The following is a 21,255-nucleotide window of genomic DNA, read 5'->3' on the forward strand; positions in this document are numbered from 1 at the left end:
TTGCTGCATCAGGGCCTGGACGGATTGCTATCATCGAAGGAAAAATGAATTCCCAAGTCTATCAAGACATTTTGCAGGAGAACTTAAGGCCATCTGTCCACCAGCTGAAGCTCAACATAAGATGGGTGTTGCAACAGGACAACGACCCAAAAGCATAGAAGTAAATCAACAACAGAATGGCTTAAACAGAAGAAAATCCGCCTTCTGGAGTGGCCCAGTCAGAGTCCTGACCTCAACCCGATGGAGATGCTGTGGCATGACCTCAAGAAAGCGATTCACACCAGACATCCCAAGAATATTGCTGAACTGAAACAGTTCTGTAAAGAGGAATGGTCAAGAATTACTCCTGACCGTTGTGCACGTCTGATCTGCAACTACAGGAAACGTTTGGTGAAGTTATTGCTGCCAAAGGAGGTTCAACCAGTTATTAAATCCAAGGGTTCGCATACTTTTTCCACCTGCACTGTGAATGTTTACATGGTGTGTTCAATAATAACATGGTAACATTTAATTCTTTGTGTGTTATTAGTATAAGCAGACTGCGATTGTCTATTGTTGTGACTTAGATGAAGATCAGATCACATTTTATGACCAATTTGTGCAGAAATACATATCATTCCAAAGGGTTCACATACTTTTTGTTGCAACTGTACATTACTGATCCTGAGTTACATCCTGTATTATACTCCAGAGCTGCACTCACTATTCTGCTGGTGGAGTCACTATGTACATACATTACATTACTTATCCTGTACTGATCCTGAGTTACATCCTGTATTATACTCCAGAGCTGCACTCACTATTCTGCTGGTTCAGTCACTGTGTACATACATTACATTACTGATCCTGAGTTACATCCTGTATTATACTCCAGAGCTGCACTCACTATTCTGCTGGTGGAGTCACTGTGTACATACATTACATTACTTATCCTGTACTGATCCTGAGTTACATCCTGTATTATACTCCAGAGCTGCACTCACTATTCTGCTGGTGCAGTCACTGTGTACATACATTACATTACTTACCCTGTACTAATCCTGAGTTCTATAGCTGCAGTGTTTAGAGCTGTAGTTCCCTGCTGGTTCCATGTACACAGAGCTTATTCTGGTGATTTTCCTTCTAAGAAATATTTGCTGCCCCCTCACATTATAGCAGATCAGCTAAGCCTTAGAGAGGTGTCAACATATGTTGTCTGTTTCCCCTATAAATCAGCAGAATTATGCATGCACACATTTTGTAAAGTTGTAAACCAGCCTTTATCTGTATGAAAAATGTTTTCGGTGTATGTAATATTTAATTTTGGCCACATGGTGGCAGCATTGTTACACTTTGAAGGTTTCTTTAGCAGCACTGTTGGCTGCAGTTTCCTTCATTTACTGCATATATATTTATACACTCTCCTAAAGAATTATTAGCAACACCTGTTCTATTTCTCATTAATGCGATTTATCTAGTCAACCAATCACGTGGCAGTTGCTTCAATGCATGTAGGGTTGTGGTCCTGGTCAAGACAATCTCCTGAACTCCAAACTGAATGGCAGAATGGGAAAGAAAGGTGATTTAAGCAATTTTGAGCGTGGCATGGTTGTTGGTGCCAGACGGGCCGGTCTGAGTATTTCACAATCTGCTCAGTTACTGGGATTTTCACGCACAACCATTTCTAGGGTTTACAAAGAATGGTGTGAAAAGGGAAAAACCTCCAGTGTGCGGCCGTCCTGTGGGCGAAAATGCCTTGTGGATGCTAGAGGTCAGAGTAGAATGGGCCGACTGATTTAAGCTGATAGAAGAGCAACGTTGACTGAAATAACCACTCGTTACAACCGAGGTATGCAGCAAAGCATTTGTGAAGCCACAACACGCACAACCTTGATGCGGATGGGCTACAACAGCAGAAGACCCCACCGGGTGCCACTCATCTCCACTACAAATAGGAAAAAGAGGCTACAATTTGCACGAGCTCACCAAAATTGGACTGTTGAAGACTGGAAAAATGTTGCCTGGTCTGATGAGTCTCGATTTCTGTTGAGACATTCAAATGGTAGAGTCCGAATTTGGCGTAAACAGAATGAGAACATGTATCCCTCATGCCTTGTTACCACTGTGCAGGCTGGTGGTGGTGGTGTAATGGTGTGGGGGATGTTTTCTGGGCACACTTTAGGCCCTTAGTGCCAATTGGCCATCGTTTAAATGCCACGGGCTACCTGAGCATTGTTTCTGACCATGTCCATCCCTTCATGACCACCATGTACTCATCCTCTGATGGCTACTTCCAGCAGGATAATGCATCATGTCACAAAGCTTGAATCATTTCAAATTGGTTTCTTGAACATGACAATGAGTTCACTGTACTAAAATGGCCCCCACAGTCACCAGATCTCAACCCAATAGAGCATCTTTGGGATGTGGTAGAACGGGAGCTTCATGCCCTGGATGTGCATCCCTCAAATCTCCATCAACTGCAAGATGCTATCCTGTCAATATGGGCCAACATTTCTAAAGAATGCTATCAGCACCTTGCTGAATCAATGCCACGTAGAATTAAGGCAGTTCTGAAGGCAAAAGGGGGTCCAACACCGTATTAGTATGGTGTTCCTAATAATTCTTTAGGTGAGTGTATGTATTAGTGTGTGTGTGTGTGTATATACACACACGTAGTCCGTTATTATATATCGCTAGGATATGCCCCCAACGTCTGATAGGTGCGAGTCTCACCTCTGGAACCTGGAACGGAGCTTGCAAAGTCCCCGAAGGCACACTGCGCATGTGCAGCTGCCCTCTATTCATTTCTATGGGCGCGTCAATAGCCGAGGAGGACGTTCGGCTATTTTCGAAAGTCCAATTGAAATGAATGGGAGAAGTGCACTGTGCATGTGCGGCCACCGTTCCATTCTCTTCTATGGGGCTGACGCTCCCATAGGAATGAATGGAGGGCGCAGTTCACCGTCTGGGACTTTGCGGGCTATGTTCAAAGTACAGGTTGGGGTCTCGGAGGTGGGACGCACACCTATCAGACATTCAGGGCACATCCTAGAGGTATGCCCCCATAATTTTCAACATGAGTCAACCTCTTTAACGTTCCTATTCCCTGGAGCTTGCAATCTAATTTCTCCATCTCAGATATACTTGGTTTCTGACAGTGTGGTCTACTGTTGGGACTCCTGCTAATCCAGGATAACCTCTTGCCAAGTCCTCAATGTCCCCGATGCCCAGCTGGGTTCCCCCTTTTTGCCCCCTCCATATGCCCTACTATAGGAAGTGCTCTAATCAGGACAGCCCCTTTAATGAGATCAGGTTGTTTTCTGTGGATCCTACTTGCTGAACCAGTGCACCTTCCTCCTGACTCCAGGCTTGGTACACATTGTCTCGGGCTTCGAGATTCTTCATTTGGTTATTTATGACTCTCTCCCTATGAAGCTTCGCCAAGTCCTGTGTACATATTTGATGTGTGTATGTTCCTGCCTGTTTATTGGCTGCAGCTGACACAAGATGGGATTAAAGGACGGCTACCGGAGGTGTAGAAGCGGGCCGTTAACCCTGAGGCATCTCTGAGGGCTCTTGTGCCCTGGTGCAGAAGTTCAGCTTGGGCCTCCTCCCGCCCATGGCAAAACCAAAATCTCTTCCTGCATGCATCACACAAGTCAGAAATCATGCACATGGGTGTATTGAACATAAATAATGCCACCATATACTAAACATAAATAATTGCGCTATATCATGTACACAAATAATCTTGCTATATACTGCTCTACAAATAATGCCTCCGTAAGCTGCTGCGGTGTCCTAGAGCGTACATATCATATACACTACTTACTGTAGTCTTGCCACATTGAGAAAGGTGGATTTCTATGCTTAGAAACCTAACACTGTGACAATTCTTCACCCCCTTCACTGGCACGGCAATGTCCCACACTTGGTCCTGGTGTCCTGTAAGCCATGGTTCTAAAGCGCCCTGGTCGCAAATGTGACGCCCCTATAGCTATATCACCGCATTAACCCCTTGTGATTGCCAACCCTTGTAAGAATGGGTGGCACTCTAAACGGGGAAGGCATCATGTTCGGGAGTGACCTACGGACGTGCCAGTTTAATGGGGCTTTGTGGAGGACACATGACAGGAAGTCCATGCACAGAGACGTTAGTCTTTTACTGCTGCCATGGAAACCCCAGAGCAAGCACAATACTGCCAGTTTTAGGGCGTAACGTTGTCTTGCTACTTGACCGAGTTCTGCCTTTTTCCGTTTCTTTTAGCTTCTTCTGATGGTGAGAACAAGAAATCCTTTAGTTTGGAAGAAAAGTCAAAATCGTCCAAGAAGCGAGTGCACTACATGAAGTTTGCCAAAGGTGAGTGCAGATCGTGGCCATCAACACCACGGACCTATGCACGGCCCCTTTAAGAAATCGCTGATAATGCAATTCGCTGAGGCGGACCGGAGAGTCAGTGTATCAGATCTTTACACCTCCTGTAGAAGCAGAGGGGGCACTCTCCCAGTGTCAGGTGCTGTGTAGTGACTGTAACTCACTGTCAGTGTGTTACCCCCTCTGGCAAATTGAGGATTTAGAGGTCGGAAGGGTTCGGGATGCGTTGGTTGAGCAGAGTGACACCCCCCACCCCTTCCTTTCTAATATCATTCCATTAAGATGTGTACTAGGAGACATGGCGGGGTGTAATTACGAGGGGCGGATAATTATGCAGCTCCAGTGTGTTTGGCCCCAGGTCCTACTGACAAGTGCTCTTAAACACACAAGCAATGATGCAATTATCCCCCGATAATTATAGTTCGCACCGAAGAGGCCGCTGTATGCTATGATGACTGACTGACAGGTCATATACAGGGCCAGCGTGGTAAAATACCATATATATCTGTATATACCAGGACATACCGTGCAGTAATATACAGCATATGTCTGTACTGTATATACCAGGACATACCGTGCAGTAATATACAGCATATGTCTGTACTGTATATACCAGGACACATACCGTGCAGTAATATACCGTATATACCAGGACATACAGTGCTGTAATATACCGCATATGCCTGTACTGTATATACCAGGACATACCGTGCAGTAATATACTGTATATGTCTGTACTGTATATACCAGAACATACCGTGCAGTAATATACAGCATATGTCTGTACTGTATATACGAGGACACATACCGTGCAGTAATATACTGTATATGTCTGTACTGTATATACCAGAACATACCGTGCAGTAATATACAGCATATGTCTGTACTGTATATACGAGGACACATACTGTGCAGTAATATACTGTATATGTCTGTACTGTATATACCAGGACATACCGTGCAGTAATATACCGCATATGTCTGTACTGTATATACCAGGACATACCGTGCAGTAATATACAGCATATGTCTGTACTGTATATACGAGGACACATACTGTGCAGTAATATACTGTATATGTCTGTACTGTATATACCAGGACATACCGTGCAGTAATATACCGCATATGTCTGTACTGTATATACCAGGACATACCGTGCAGTAATATACAGCATATGTCTGTACTGTATATACCAGGACATACCGTGCAGTAATATACCGCATATGTCTGTACTGTATATACCAGGACATACCGTGCTGTAATATACTGCATATGTCTGTACTGTATATACCAGAACATACCGTGCAGTAATATACTGTATATGTCTGTACTGTATATACCAGGACCTACCGTGCTGTAATATACCGCATATGTCTGTACTGTATATACCAGGACATACCGTGCTGTAATATACCTCATATGTCTGTACTGTATATACCAGGACATACCGTGCTGTAATATACCTCATATGTCTGTACTGTATATACCAGGACATACCGTGCAGTAATATACCTCATATGTCTGTACTGTATATACCAGGACATACTGTGCAGTAATATACCTCATATGTCTGTACTGTATATACCAGAACATACCGTGCAGTAATATACTGTATGTCTGTACTGTATATACCAGAACATACCGTGCAGTAATATACAGCATATGTCTGTACTGTATATACCAGAACATACCGTGCAGTAATATACAGCATATGTCTGTACTGTATATACCAGAACATACCGTGCAGTAATATACAGCATATGTCTGTACTGTATATACCAGGACATACCGTGCAGTAATATACCGCATATGTCTGTACTGTATATACCAGGACACATACTGTGCAGTAATATACCGCATATGTCTGTACTGTATATACCAGGACACATACTGTGCAGTAATATACCGTATATATATATACTGTATATACCAGGACACATACTGTGCAGTAATATACCGTGTATATATATATGTCTGTACTGTATATACCAGGACACATACTGTGCAGTAATATACCGTATATATATATATGTCTGTACTGTATATACCAGGACATACCGTGCAGTAACATACCGCATATGTGTGTACTGTATATACCAGGACATACAGTGCTGTAATATACCGCCAACAATCAAGATAACTAACCCATTAATACAAATACAGGCAGCGGGTGGCGGCGGCAGAATCACAAAGCCGGCACCCGACCTCTATGACAGGGTGCTGCTATCCGCTGCAGTTAACCCCCTCAGATGCGGCAATTGTGTGCAAGCACGACCACCACTGCTGGATTGTAGAGTGGTCATAACCATGGAAATGCTTAGTGTATATTGTGATGGAAAAATGAATAAAACCAGCAAAGGAAGCAATATGGACAATCACAATACATTAGTAAGTGGCTTCTATTAACTCCCTCTACATGATAACTGCCACTTTCTGAAGTGAGACAACCCCTTTAAGGCCTGCCTGCACGTAGGCATAACTGTGTACATCCAAGGTGCTGTAAGGGTGTAAGGAACGGGCTCACAAGCTGATCCAGCTCCATACGTGGCAGGTACAGGTTGTGGAATACAGCTGACACCTGGCTGCAGTGACCAGAATTGGAGATAACTCTGATGCCGATCATTTAACCCCTCCCCCCCCCCCCCTAAATGCATCTGAGGGGTTAGACAGGAGTCTGCTTCCTCTGCCCTTTGTACGGCTCCCCCGCACCGTGCGCCCTCCTCCCCCCGCACCGTGCGCCCTCCTCCCCCCGCACCGTGCGCCCTCCTCCCCCCGCACCGTGCGCCCTCCTCCCCCCGCACCGTGCGCCCTCCTCCCCCCGCACCGTGCGCCCTCCTCCCCCCGCACCGTGCGCCCTCCTCCCCCCGCACCGTGCGCCCTCCTCCCCCCGCACCGTGCGCCCTCCTCCCCCCCGCACCGTGCGCCCTCCTCCCCCCCGCACCGTGCGCCCTCCTCCCCCCCGCACCGTGCGCCCTCCTCCCCCCCGCACCGTGCGCCCTCCTCCCCCCGCACCGTGCGCCCTCCTCCCCCCCGCACCATGCGCCCTCCTCCCCCCGCACCGTGCGCCCTCCTCCCCCCGCACCGTGCGCCCTCCTCCCCCCGCACCGTGCGCCCTCCTCCCCCCGCACCGTGCGCCCTCCTCCCCCCGCACCGTGCGCCGTACCTCCCCCCGCACCGTGCGCCCTCCTCCCCCCGCACCGTGCGCCCTCCTCCCCCCGCACCGTGCGCCCTCCTCCGATTGATGGCTTAGACAGACTGAGGCCTTATAAAGGCTCCCAGGCCTGCTATAGCAGACAGTAAAAAATAATCATGATTGGTATCTGAGTCCGAAAATGTCCCAATTATGAAATTAGAAAGCATTTTATGGTGTGTGGTGAATGGCGTAATAGATAGATAAATAAAAAATAGCCAATTTGCCATTTTGTTTGTCACCTTGCCCTCCCCCAAAAAAAATTTGATCAAAAAGTGATCAAAAGGTCTTTTATACCTCAACATGGTACCAAAAAACAAACCCTCACAAAGCTCTGCAGATGGAAATATAAAAAGTTATGGGTGTCAGAATATGGTGAGGTAAACGAAGAATTTTTATTTTATTTTTTTAAGTAGTAAAACAATAAATTTAGTATCTCCCTAATCATACTGACCACCAGATGGGTTAGGTCGTGTCATTTTCAATTTATGCATAAATTGAAAAATGGTTCAGTACAAGTCTTGGTAAATTAAACAGTGTGAATGAAAAAAATCTAAAAGTTAGGGTTCTTGGAGGAGAAACCGAAAAAGGCAAAAAACGAAAATTGGCCTGGTCTTGAAGGGGTTAAAAGGGTTTTCCAAGACTTGTATAGTGATTCTCTGCATAGGTCATCAGTATCTGATCGGTGAGTGTCCGACACCCGGGACCTCCGCCGATCAGCTGTTTGTGAAGGCTCCGGTGCTCCTGTGAGCGCCGCTGCCTTCTCCGTGCTCACCAAGCACAGCGCCGAGTATTGTATAGTGGCCGCGCTTGGTATTGTACATTTACTTCTATGGGGCTAAGCTGCGTCTAGGCCACGTGACCGATGAACGTGATGTCACATGGCCTAGGAAAAGCTGGAGAAGTGTCTGCGCCTACTCAAACAGCTTATTGGCAGAGGTTCTGGTTGTCAGACCCCCCCACCGATCAGATACTGATGACCTGTCCAGAGGATAGGTCATCACTATCTCATCAGTATATAAGTCTCGGAAAACCCCTTTAAGTCTTGTAAGATGTGAGGTTGGGTCCCCATGTGCCAGAGGTGCCATCAGTGAGCGGACGGCGCCCATGAATCCGGTCTACAGTTCACCGGTTATCCTTCCTTGAAGCACTTTTGGTAGGTGCCAAGCACTTCATCCCGGGAGCAACCCTCAAGACTGGACACTGTGACCCCGTCGTCTACACACCACAACTTGGGCCATGTGAGAGTCACCCCTCAACTTGTTTACGTTCTGCCTAATATATTGAGAACCCGCCCCTCCTGTGGTGGAAAAATCTGCCAAAAACTTGGAGCATGCTGGGGATATCAACCCTAGTAATGCCGCAGGGAGCACTCTGTAACGTTACCTTACCATTGATGGATCTGCCTGGGATTGTTGGCACTTTGCAGTCCCATTGGTTGCACCAATCATCCTAGTGACACATCATCACTTTATAAGACTGGAATACCCCTTAAACCAGTTCAGGTCAGAGGTCTCTTAGGCTTTGAGGACCAATTACCGGCTATAACTTTTTTTCTTCTTCTTTGTTTCGCGAGTGATATGATTTTTTTTTTTTTCTTAGCTTTTTTTTGTTGTTGTTGTATACAGCACCCACAACGAAGCGCTGTACAGAATGTATAGTGTGATGTGGACCGGCTCCTGTGCCACATGGTTCCTGCTGCCCGAGCACTTCTGATTCTACCAGTGTCTACGAAAGTAGACCAGTGGGGCGCCATGCAAAGGGCCCAAATGATGGTGATTTGAGGACCGTGCGGATACGGGCAAGTCATGGAAGCGGGTGGATTAGTGCAAACAATCATGAAACATGTAATCAGTGGTTGAGAGATGAAGTCCCCAGGCTAAGCAGACACGTTGTCCAACCAGTGTCCACGTATGATCATGAGATCACAGAAGAAAGACTCAACGCCTCGAGGCGTTGCCAAGGAGTCAAGCGTTCGGAGCAGGGCCCGGGCCATCACTTTTTTTCCCGCTGAATATTGTTGTTTGTACTTCCTCAGTGAGTCTGTGTGGCAGTGGTGGAGCATAGAGCTGGTCAGAGACAGAGGTGGACCGGAGATCATCCGGAGAGTGTAGGCAATAAGTAGAAGCACCACGCCATACCTGCAATTGGAATGGGTATCCCCAGGAGTTAGGCTGTTCCTTTTCTCTCAAGGCGGCTATTAATGGGCGCAAAACACGTATTTTTCTAAGTGCCCGAAGCTGTATAGGTGCTTCAACAAAATCAAATGCCTCATTATTTCTTCCTTAATCACGTTGCGTGGTCTGGTTGGTGCTGCCGAGGTCCGATGTGCTCTGTCCATCTCGGGCGGAGTATTAGCAGGTTATGGAATAACTGTCATGCAAAGGTGATGAGATCTGGAGGACCAGTATCTCCTGGAATCCCTCACACCATTATTTATTTCTCCTGTTTATGGTTCTCTGCATCGTCAAACATATTGAAGAACTGCTGTATATGTGACGCGTTTCGAGTTATAGCAGTCTGCTGAGAACCTTGTTGCGGTAATGCATGGGACGCGGGCTCTACCGACTGGACCTTGGATTGCAAGAGGCTAAGCCCCCTCTGATCTCCGATTTACAGACCGCTTCCAAGCAGATGATATAGCCCTCCATATCCTGTTTACTGGGCATAGCCGCCTCTTCAGAGCTCACCTCAGAGAGTTGTGAGAGATCTAGAGATGGCTTCTTTCGTAAAATTCAGGCGTGGGTGAAGCAGACTCTTGTCGTTCCGCCCTGCGCAGTAGCTCTGGCCTACCCCAGTCCGCCATCGCTGTGCACGTGGCTCCAGTGCTGGGCGCAGGAGAGTTCGGGAAGGATCGCTGAATGACACTCTGAATGTTCGCAGCTAGGGGGGAGGCAAGAGCTCTAACGCCATGTGTCCACTAGATGCCATGGTCAAGCCACGCCCCCTTTTACTCTAAATTTTAATTATTACGTGTCCAATGTAAGATAATTGGAACTTGGCTAGTGGTGAAGTTTTTTTTTTTTTTTTTTTGTTTTTTGTTTTTTTCTTCTTCCTTCCCCTTTGGGAGGGTTAATTTTTATTTATTTTTTTATATCCGTAACTGCAGAAATTGGGTCAATTGTTCTTTATATTATACGTTTTTACACTTATTCTTGCACCGTGCTTTTCTTTTATTACTAAGCCGCTGTTTCAGTGCCTGATTTAGTTACACCGGGTAACGCCATCCCAGCGATCAGTCCTGGGACCAGTAGAGATGGCAGCAGCTGAGAGCAGTCCTAGAATGTAAACAAAGAGCGGTCTCATTCACTGACAGCAAGCATATATCTTCATATTGATGAAGAAGGTACATGAGAAAGCCGTAGAGCTTGTTCCCATCACGATTCATACTTCTTTGAATGGATGTTACCTTGTAGTGTCGGGCTGGTGGAGGTGTCTGCGTGCGGGCTGTCTCGGGTGAGAAGTGACACGCCGGGGCGGGTGCTGGTACATATGTCGGCCGCATGCTTTTGCCTCCGTAATCAGTGTTCCCAGCCTGGCCCTCCACCCTTTTCCACAGGAACGATTGCTTAACAGCATTTGAGGAAGAAGAAAACCGGTCTGTCACCCTGGTGGTTGAGCTGGGTGCCTTCCTAGGGTCACGAGTTCAAGCTTGTAAATTTAAAGGGATGTTGCCGTGCATGGCACCCCAGGCTACGCCTCCAGTATACCGGGCACAGATATGTATTTAATAGCTTCTTCCCGGGGGCTGGCGCGCCGCGTCGATCCCGTCCCGTGTGTTTACACATCCTCACCTCCTAATATTCCCCTTTCGGAGTTTGTGTGAAACGTCTGCCTGCGGGTGTTGGGATTGAATTCGGGAGCAGGAAATAATTATATAGTTTTAGACCCAGAGTCGTACAAATCTGTCTCGCTAATAGGTGGGTGGATACGCGGCTGTCGATTGGCATGTCAGGTTTTGGGGATTAGGGGAGGGGGGGGGGTAATAGTCAGAAAGAATAACCCATGCTATACTGTGATGGTTTCTTCTTAAAGGAACAGTTCATATTTGTGTGGTGTCTGCGGCTAACAGTGCCCCCCAGTGGGGATACATTTGGGGGGCATTTATTGAATTCAGTGCCCTCCAGAGTAAGTTCCGCTTCTCCGTAATTGGGATGGTCTTCATCAGACCCCTGCCCCGGGGCATATGGAGAGGGGTTGCCCTACATCAGGGGGATCAGCAGCCTTCGGCACTCCAGCTGTTGTGAAACTACTCCCAAGCTGCTCCTTTCGATTCTATGGGAGAACAGCCAAGCAAGTGTGCATGCTGGGAGATGTAGTTTCCCAACATCTGGGGTGCCGCAGGTCGCTGATCCCTGCCCTACATGTTAAGGACATTGACTCTATCTCCAGGTTGCCCAGAGAGTTTTGTAAAGATGTAACAACTTTGTACTATGCTTTGTGTTTCTGTTGCTTGCCGCTTCCAAGATCTCTGCTTGCTGTCAGTGAATAGGTACATTGTTACTTCTATCTCGAAGGCTGGAACCCCCATACAGATATAATACTTCTCGCAGCTGGGGATTCACCGCAGTTGCATCCAGTTTAGGCAGTCCTCTGGACTGCAGGCTGATACGTGTTACCTGCACTGATACATTGTAACAAACTGTCAGGACAGAAGAGAGGTCTGTGCTGTGTTTGTCTAGAGGGGAGACAAGTGTAACAGATACTCTGCTGTGAGAAGTTCCAGGCTGTCGTTGACTTTGAAATCCGCGTCAAATCCGATGATGACACTCCACTTCCGGTGCAGGAGAATGAGGTTCCCCACTCACTGACAGTTAGCAGAGATAGTTCCTATGGTTTTTCTATGTTTTGTAAACCTTTCCCACACAGAGATATGGGGGAAAAAGGGTTTTCTGGCTTCCAATAGTGACAACCTACCTCAGGATAGGTCATCAATATCCAATCGGTGGGGACCGAACACCTAGCACCCCCCCACCGCAACTGCCACTGTGAACCTAGCCAGAAGCACAGCTCCATTCATATCTTAGTGCAGGCATCCTCAAACTGCGGCCCTCCAGCTGTTGCAAAAATACAACTCCCAACAGCCTACAGGTATCCGCCTACAGCAGGGCATTGTGGTAGTTGTAGTTTTGCAACAGCTGGAGGGCCGCTGTTTGAGGATGCCTGGCCTAGTAGTGGTTGCGCCAGGTTACCATTCGCCCAAATGGAACCTGAGCTGCAGTAACACAGTATGGCCACTAGACTTTGAATGGCGCTGTCTGCTTCCAGCTCCGTTCTCAGTGGTAGTTCCAGCATCAGCGGCTGCAGGGAACGGCTGATGGGGGAGCCACATGTCTGCTCCCCACCCATTGGATATTGATGACCTGTCCTTAGGTAGGTCGTCAATATTGGGAGCCAAGAAAACCCTTTTAAGTCACGTTCTTATGTCCAGAAGCATTCCTCTAATATGGCATCCAAAAATGACATCACACTGCTGCGATATGCAAAGTTTTATTACATTATTTTGTATTGTTTTATCTTTTTATTAGTTTTATTAATTTTTTTACCTTCTCTACAATAATTTCACGTTTCAGCCCCGAGAGTAGATGGAATGTGTTTTTCTGCCTGGTACGTGAGTCTTGGGAAGGACGCTTGTTTGTGTTAAGAGTCTGCAGTTCCTTCCCGACCCCGAATCAGGACTTTGATGAGGAAGTCCATATAGGGTGGAAGAAAGCATTCTTTTGATGTCGGCTTGAGAAAATTTAAAACAAAATTGGAATTTCATCTCTAGAAAAGCCATTTATCTTACACTTCCTCCCTCCCGGGCCTCATGGGGCATTGTGCGCTCCAGGATGACAATTACCTCTGTATTTTTAACATACCCCTCTCCGCTCTCTCGCTTTGAACGATGGATCCCTGCAATCGGCTGAAATCTGTGGGGAAACATAGCAGTAAGTGTTCGGTTTCCCCGCAGCGCCACCACAGGGAAAATGGAGTATTACACCGTGGCCATTCATTTCAATGGGCTGGACAGTAGAAGTCCTCCAGGGTAAGAGACGCTCTTTGTAACTGGTCTCCAATCTGTCTAAGAGCTGAGGATCCTGAACGGAGGACGCCCAATTTACCAAATGGGTATGTGTAAATGGGTCTCGGGAGGTAAGGGTAGGTTTCCTCTGGTTTTTATGTGGATGTTTGCTTGAATGTTATGGGACGACTGATCCAATGATCGGGAAAGACGTCCCCTATGTATTACGAATCCATTTGGTACGAATCTGTGATGTGACACCTATGGTCCATACTGCACCTGCATGTACCAAATGATGTGCCCCATGGTACGGTGTATTGTAAAGGTGTAACTTGGCACAGCTGTATAATAGCGACCCATAGGCACTCCTGTGTGCACGAGCCATTGACTATATAATACAAAAAACCTGATAATTCTGAGTTAAAGGGGTTGTCTGGGTTCAGTAAGAGTCCAGACAATGCTGCAATAAAGAACTGATCAGTACTTGACCTAATAGATCTAGTGCGGCTGCAGCTATATGGCATCATATAGACAACATGTCACTACTGCAGCCAATCGCTGGCCTCAGCGGGGCTCCAAAGGGACAAGTGATTGGCTGCAGAGGTCACGTGTTGTGGTAATCAGAGCCCAGCTGTAAGAACCAGAGTGACAACACTATGTAGTTTCTTACTGAAATCTGACAACCCCTTTATTATTGGGGCTGTTCCGTATACTCATTTCTTGGCCTCAGTAAAGATATAAAGGGTTTCTATCTCTCTGGAGGACCTGTCCTGTCCTGCATTATACAGACAACCCATTAGTTTGAAGGAGGACTGTGTAATGCTGTGTTTCCCCTGTGGTGGCGCTGCACAGAAACTGAACACTTACTGCTAGGTTTACCTACAGATTACAGATGATCACTGGAGGTCCCAGCAGAGGGACACTTTGTGATCAGCTTGTTGTCAGGGGACCCTTCTAACAGTTAGAGATTATCCCTTTTAATTAATATAAACTGAGCATTGAGATTGCAACACCAAGAAGAAAAATGTTTGAAATTATGGAAATCATAGAACTGATAGACATGTTAATGACTTGCAAATGATAAAAAATGGAAACAAAATAGTTAGAACATCTCGATTTACTCCGTGTCCAGCATAAGCGCCACTCACAGAAATGTACACACACACACCTTGGCAGCTGTCAGTGAGGTTATTTAATAGTTGTCTGAGGAATGTTCGGCCAAACTGAATGCTCTTGAGCACGCAAATCATAAAGATCTGCTGCTGGCAGCTCCCTTTGCAATTGACGACCAATCACGTCCCAGATGTGCTCGATGGGAGACTAGTCCAAAGATACTGCAGGCCATGGTATACATTTGAGCCACACAGACTGCTCACAGTAACACGAGCAACATGCGGCCTGGTATTGTCCTGTTGAAAAACACCCATACCACTGGTTCCACGACCAAATCAATGTAACGCCAAGCTTTTAGTGTACCTGAAATGAAGACTACAGGGGTCTGGCTTCCATACAGGCCAACCCACACCATAATCCTGGAAGTTGGACTGGTGTGATGCTTCCCTGTGAAGGCCTCTTCATGGCATTGCCAACGTGGTCTCCAGACCAATCTAAAGCTATGATTTCATCCGATACAAAAGCGAGAGTCCTCCCTAAAGAGGATAGAGCTTCATTGCCGTCTTGCTGTGTAGCGTGATAGCCTTTGAGAGCGGAGGTGTGAGGTCAGTGGAACACCTGTAGCTGGATGTCTAGCTCCTACCCCAATTTGTACAAATGCCTTTTGATGGTTGACACTGTTTGCCGCCCTAGTCTTGGGATGTGACCATTTCACTTGCAGTACAGAATGGATCATTCTTCTAATCGGATGATCCATCTCCTCTGTGCACCTCTTGCTGTCATTCCAGTTTGTCATCTCAGCCTAGGCGCGTAGCGATCTGCCGGAGTGATAAACCAAGATCTTTCAGTACAAGGATTCTGTCCCTCTGAACCCAAGGGGCGATTACTAGCACATCGATGAACAGGAAGCATCACACAATCATCCGACACGACCCGATCTGAGTTTTGAGGTTTCATGTGGCTAAAAAAACTTTGCTTTCAATCTAATTTTTCTGCCCCTCCGACATGTCACAGCTTGGAGCTAGGTGCTTTAAAATCTGATCATCTGTATATTAGTGACACCTGCTATTTCATCAATTTGCATTACCTTACAGCTTGTCCTTCCTGGTGCCGCAATTTTAGAGTTGAGGGGCTACACAGAGATGTATTAATCCTGTCTAATATGTAGACTGTGTAAACTTGGACACCATAAAGATGCGGCAAATTTGACATCATGTAACGCTGCATGGAAATTGACAACTCCCCCCCTTTCCCGTTTTTGTATTGGCGGACTCGAGAATGTCATTGATCGGTTGTCCTCTTCATTAGAGCAGACACCGCCTGTTCACTTGTTATTCCACCCTTAGCATCTGAGCTGCGATTACAGTGATATTTATGTGGGTCATTTACGAGAACAGATGTTGTGCATTCTGGAACTGGTTTTCCCTTAAATGCAAACCTGTCGTTGAAATAAAAAATTAAAAAACCTTCACCTAGTTAGCGGAATAAATTCTTCCCTAGGAGCACAAGCTGCTCTGTATCCCAGCAGGGAATGATCTTGCCCACGCCAAGTCTTATGCACTGATCATAACCCCACCTGCCTAGTATTGGGTAGGTCACCGAGTCCCACCAAAACAGCTCTGGCTGTTGGGGGCATGGACACCACAAGACCTCTGAAGGTGTTCTGTGTTATCTGGCACCCTGGATGTTAGCAGCAGATCCTGTAAGTTGCGAGGTGTGGCCTCCGTGGGTCAGAGACACTTCAGAAAGTTTTGAGCGCAAATAAATGAATTGCTGGTTTGCCGGTGTCCTTTCTTGGACCTTCTGTACTGGAGATGCTCTAATCCAGTCTTCTAGCCATCTCAGTTTTGCACTTCTGCCCCTTGACCTGTGTTGTTGTAACAAGATGATCCAGCTTATTCTTTCACCTGTCATTGCTTTTAATGTTATGGCTGATCAGTATATAATACTACTTTGTGGTCCAAGTATATATCATTGGTCCATGTAATATTTCTGTTAAAAAGATGCCGTAATTCTCCTGCTCCATTGGCTTTCTCCTCTGCTGTGGCACCCCCTAGACTAGTAACTTGAGTGTTGAATGGTTCTCTGGTTCTCTTGTGGGGTGATAATTCTACTTATTAAGGTGGCCATACATCTAACATATAGACGAACATCGGTCTAGCCCAGGGGTCGGCAACCCCCGACATGGCACTGCTGGCACGTGTGCAGTGTTCCCTCTAAGCTGCGCGGGTGGGCTCTAGTTCAGTTCTCGGTTCCTGTCACACCGGCCACAGCAATGGCGGCTCCTCCCTCCCCTTTACTCGCTGGCTTACTGCGCACGCGCCGGCCAACTTGGGGCTAAACTCTGCCGACCTCACGTCATTGGCTGATCCCGGCACCCTCAGCCTATAGCGACCTGAGGTGGGCGGTGCTCTGGTGACGTCACGGCGATAAGCCACAGATTGAAAAAAAACTGGGGAAGGTGCGGGCAGTAACAGAGGCGGCGGCGGCTGTGTTCCCTCTAAGCTGCGCGGGTGGGTGGCCGGCCGCGCAGCAGCTTAGGGTTAGCGCAGCAGGGTGCCGCCTACCAAATATTGCCATGCTACTGCTGCCTCCTCCTTCTTTTAGCAGGAAGAGGAGGAGGCGAGAGCAAGCAGCAGCAGGGCGCGGTAGTGGCGTTATGGTGCCTGGTAAATAATCCCCAGTCCGAGGGGCGTGCGTCGCTGTACACAGCAGCTGCTGTCACTTCACGTGTAAGACTGTGGGCGGGAAGACCAAGATGGCGTGTGTACATGGCGCCGGCCTGGCAGGGGTGGGATGCACTGTATTTGGGGCAAGGGCCTTTGTGCACCTGGGGAGTTGTGACAGGCATCATGCTCATGTCACCCAGTTACCCTGGCATTTAGTAAGAAGCCCATCATATTAGACAACTGCCAGTACTACAACTCCCAGGGAGTTATGTGCACTACTTTTAACATTGGGTCACCTCATTCATGGCCTTTCTGTGTGTGGCAGGCGTGCCACACACAGAAAGGCCATGAATGAGGTGACCCAATGAAAGTAGTGCACATAACTCCCTGGGAGTTGTAGTACTGGCAGTTGTCTAATATGATGGGCTTCTTACTAAATGCCAGGGTAACTGGGTGACATGAGCATGATGCCTGTCACAACTCCCCAGGTGCACAAAGGCCCTTGCCCCAAATACAGTGCATCCCACCCCTGCCAGGCCGGCGCCACGTACCCCCCACACTGCAGCATGTCGGTGCCCACTCTGCCCTACCTGGGTGCGACCTGACCCCGTTGACATACTCAGACAGCACGCTCATCCGGAGCAGAGACTACAGCACAGAACACATGCCATCTTGGTCATCCCGCCCACAGTTGTCTAAAAAGCACGGTGCCACCTACTTATGGTGCCCTAGTGTGCAGATTTTTTCTCACATAAAGACAGTGTTAAGTCCATCTCGAAGCCGACTCACAACTGATAATTCGGAGGCGTGTGTGCAGCTGAAAGTAACATCCTACAGGCCAGACATAGCACAACTGAGCCGTGAGATACAAGCACAGGGGTCACACTAAAACTGTAAGTCCTGTTTACTTTTTAGCACATGTAAAAATGAACATGTTTTGTGTGTGCACCAGTTATTCAATTTTTTCACTTATAGCTGTGCTGCTAATGGCAAGGTAAACACCTTTAATTAATTAGTGAGTTTAACTTACTATTAGCAGTACAACTATGTACTTGTACTGTATAAAAAGTATAAAAATGAAAATCTAACTAACACTATGGAGCACTGTTGTTCTCTGGCACCCGGTTGTCTGATGGTTTCAAAAATGGCACTCGGTTGCTGACCCCTGGTCTAGCCTGTTGTTTTCAGTGGGAGCTGCTGAATGTGTGTGGGATTCTCCCCCAGTGGCACATGTCGGGGAAATGAAGGATTGGGCTGTTGGATCTCAACATGCATGATTCTTTCTTCTCAACGGAGATAAGCCGCTACCAACTGTAGAGGAATCTTACCCCCTGAGTAAAACATCTGAAAGTGGGCAATTGTTAGGATGGAGGGGTTCGGAAGGAATAACTGTTGGCCCAACAACTGTATGGTCACCTTTAGGTATTTGTGCATATTGGTTGTTGAATATCTTGGTTTTCTCCACTGACATTCAGCCTCTGCAGTCTCACAAAATGTTTATCGATTGAAGGTCCTCCTCGAAAAGTGGATAACAAGCTGTCCCAAGCTCTATGCTAACTCCTCCATGTTTATATGAAGGTTTTGCATTGCCGAACACCAAGGTTCAAGGGTCTCCCATTTAGCTGATTTGAAATTAAATAAATTTGTCCTGCTTTAGAATTTGCTTATGAGATTTGTGACATTTAGAGGGGACCTTCTAACTTAGGGATGCAGTGCCATAAGATGTCTCCAAAGAGCAGCCATAACCAAAAACAAAGAGGTCGCTTCCAAGGCTGCAGCAGTGCTTCCTTTTGGGGCTTCAGATCAACCATGTCTATCGGTAGCTCTATACAAAATAAAGACCTCTAATATTTTTGGTCTCACTGTTTTGTAAAAGGGTATGTGCCCGTCAGACATCTTTGAGACAAATATGTTATTGGTGAAAGTCCATATCCTGAAACGCCATCAATCATCGCACGGTCCCTCTTTATCTTTAGTCAGCAAACCCAAGTTTTTAAGACTATAGAAGATCCCTTTTACTGTCCCATGGATTTCAAAGATTGAAGCTGACTGCAGTCTAGGGTCATGCATGGTACCTTCAATAGCTATTCATTTATGAGTCCAACTCATCCAGTAGTCATACTGTGACGAATACTACCCCTCGTGCCCGCTTGACATTAACTACGTCAAGCTCACGAGATGCGGTATGGTCAGTGGTTACCAAGACGTGACGTTAGGCCCTCCCGGAGGAGCATGTAAGGTCAGCTTGGTACAGTTTACAAACACACCTCCTGTCCGCGCAGGCACAGAGAGGCAACAAGCTGAGAGAGCCTTTTCACTGCCGCAGTGAAAACAGCACTGTCTCAGCCCGGGAAATCTGCCACCAGCTTCTCGTTTGATATAAGTCCGGTCCGCTAACGGGATTATATAGGGTGAGAAACCAACCCACGGTAGCTTATAACTAGGCTGAAACACAGACGTGGGGATTAGTGATCGAGATACAAGATAGCACAAGTTAAAATTATATATTTAATCGCCGTAAGGGCACACTAGATATAACACCATATACAGAGATAATCTATACAGTGGTCTGAGGTTAGAGATACAGGTTATATGGGTACAACAGGGTTAAGCAAAGCAAAAGTCAGTTACCGGGTAGTTGAAAGTTCTATGATGGTGGAATAGTCCTTAGCTTCAGTCACATGGGGGGGCGGTGATGTCGGCGGTTTCCAGGTCACTGCAAACACATTTGCACGATGTGACCCCCTTTCAGAAAGACACCGCCTGCTGGCTTGCATGGGCTTATGACCTGTAGCTGGCCGCGCTCCTCCCCGCCTATGGGTAGGATCCACCCCTCCTTCTCTGGTGCTAGGAGCAAATGACCCATAAAACCCGTTAGGGCTCATAGCCCCAGACCAGAATGTTGCAGGAAGATGGTTCTAGGCCCAATTGATCCGCCTGGGTTACGGCTACAACTAGAGTCCAAACATGGTACCGTTATTTGGTTTCTGTGGGGAGATATGGATATCTCCCTTCCCTGACATCGCCCCATCAAACAAAGACCATGGGTACATACATCATGGCCACCGGGACACAAATATGTATCCAGTTTGCGCCTGCGATGGCCGGGCGATTCATAATTCCATATGAAATGTAGGTGCCAACATGTCTGGGAGGTAGCATTGATCCTGGCAGGGCTGATACCTCCTGCTGGGGGTTTTTTCCTGCAGGATTTAGCTTGCCTCCAAACTGGCTGAATGAAGTGACATTCTCCACCTGGGTCCTCCTTGAAACCTGGACCCCTGGGGGCTTGCTTTCTTGTAGCTGACAATCAGATGGCTGGGGCTTTGAAGCAGGGCCCTTCTGTGGATTTCACTACCTCTGCTATCTGTCAGCAAATGGTGTGTGTGTGTGTGAGGACATGGCTGACAGTAAATATGAATCCATATTCCTCACACATACCCTTTAACATGGCTGTCAAGTTTAAAGGGGACATGGACATTGTAGGGGAAGGTTCTCTGTCTTGGGGTCCGCCTCCAGAACGGAGAGTTTCTGAGGGTGGTTTCCCTTCTGGCAGACTCAAATCTGTGCAGGAACTGCAACAAACCTCAGATCACTGTGGAACCATATTTTGAAAGGGCTTGGCTCTTGACGTGACAACTTCTTTAGATGCAATTCCATTGGAGCATTATTTTCCAAACCTGTCCTCAAGGAATGCCCGCTGCCCATGCATTGAGGATTTCCAATAGTAAAAATTGGGCTAATTATTAATTTAAAGGGGTGGCGCAGTAGTTTTAATATTGATGACCTATCATCAGGATAGTTAATCAATATCAAATCCTTGTGGGTACGACTTCTTACAAGTGAATGGGATGACTAGTTCTAATCACGGTGCTCTACAAGTGAGATGACACAAGTAATCACTACCTTCTCAAATGACTG

At 47.0% G+C, this 21,255-nt stretch overlaps 1 protein-coding gene across 1 annotated transcript in view; it reads left to right on the forward strand.

The window, feature by feature from the left end:
* The window catches only part of PINX1 (PIN2 (TERF1) interacting telomerase inhibitor 1), a 136,258-nt gene that overhangs the window by 15,037 nt on the left and 99,966 nt on the right, over positions 1 to 21,255 (forward strand). The window contains exon 5 of the mRNA XM_044290592.1: positions 4,250 to 4,342. Within this exon, the coding sequence (XP_044146527.1) occupies positions 4,250 to 4,342 (93 nt within the window). The remainder of the gene's footprint in view (positions 1 to 4,249; positions 4,343 to 21,255) is intronic.

The sequence above is a fragment of the Bufo gargarizans genome, chromosome 4 (genome assembly GCF_014858855.1).
Source record: "Bufo gargarizans isolate SCDJY-AF-19 chromosome 4, ASM1485885v1, whole genome shotgun sequence".
Lineage (NCBI taxonomy): Eukaryota > Metazoa > Chordata > Amphibia > Anura > Bufonidae > Bufo > Bufo gargarizans.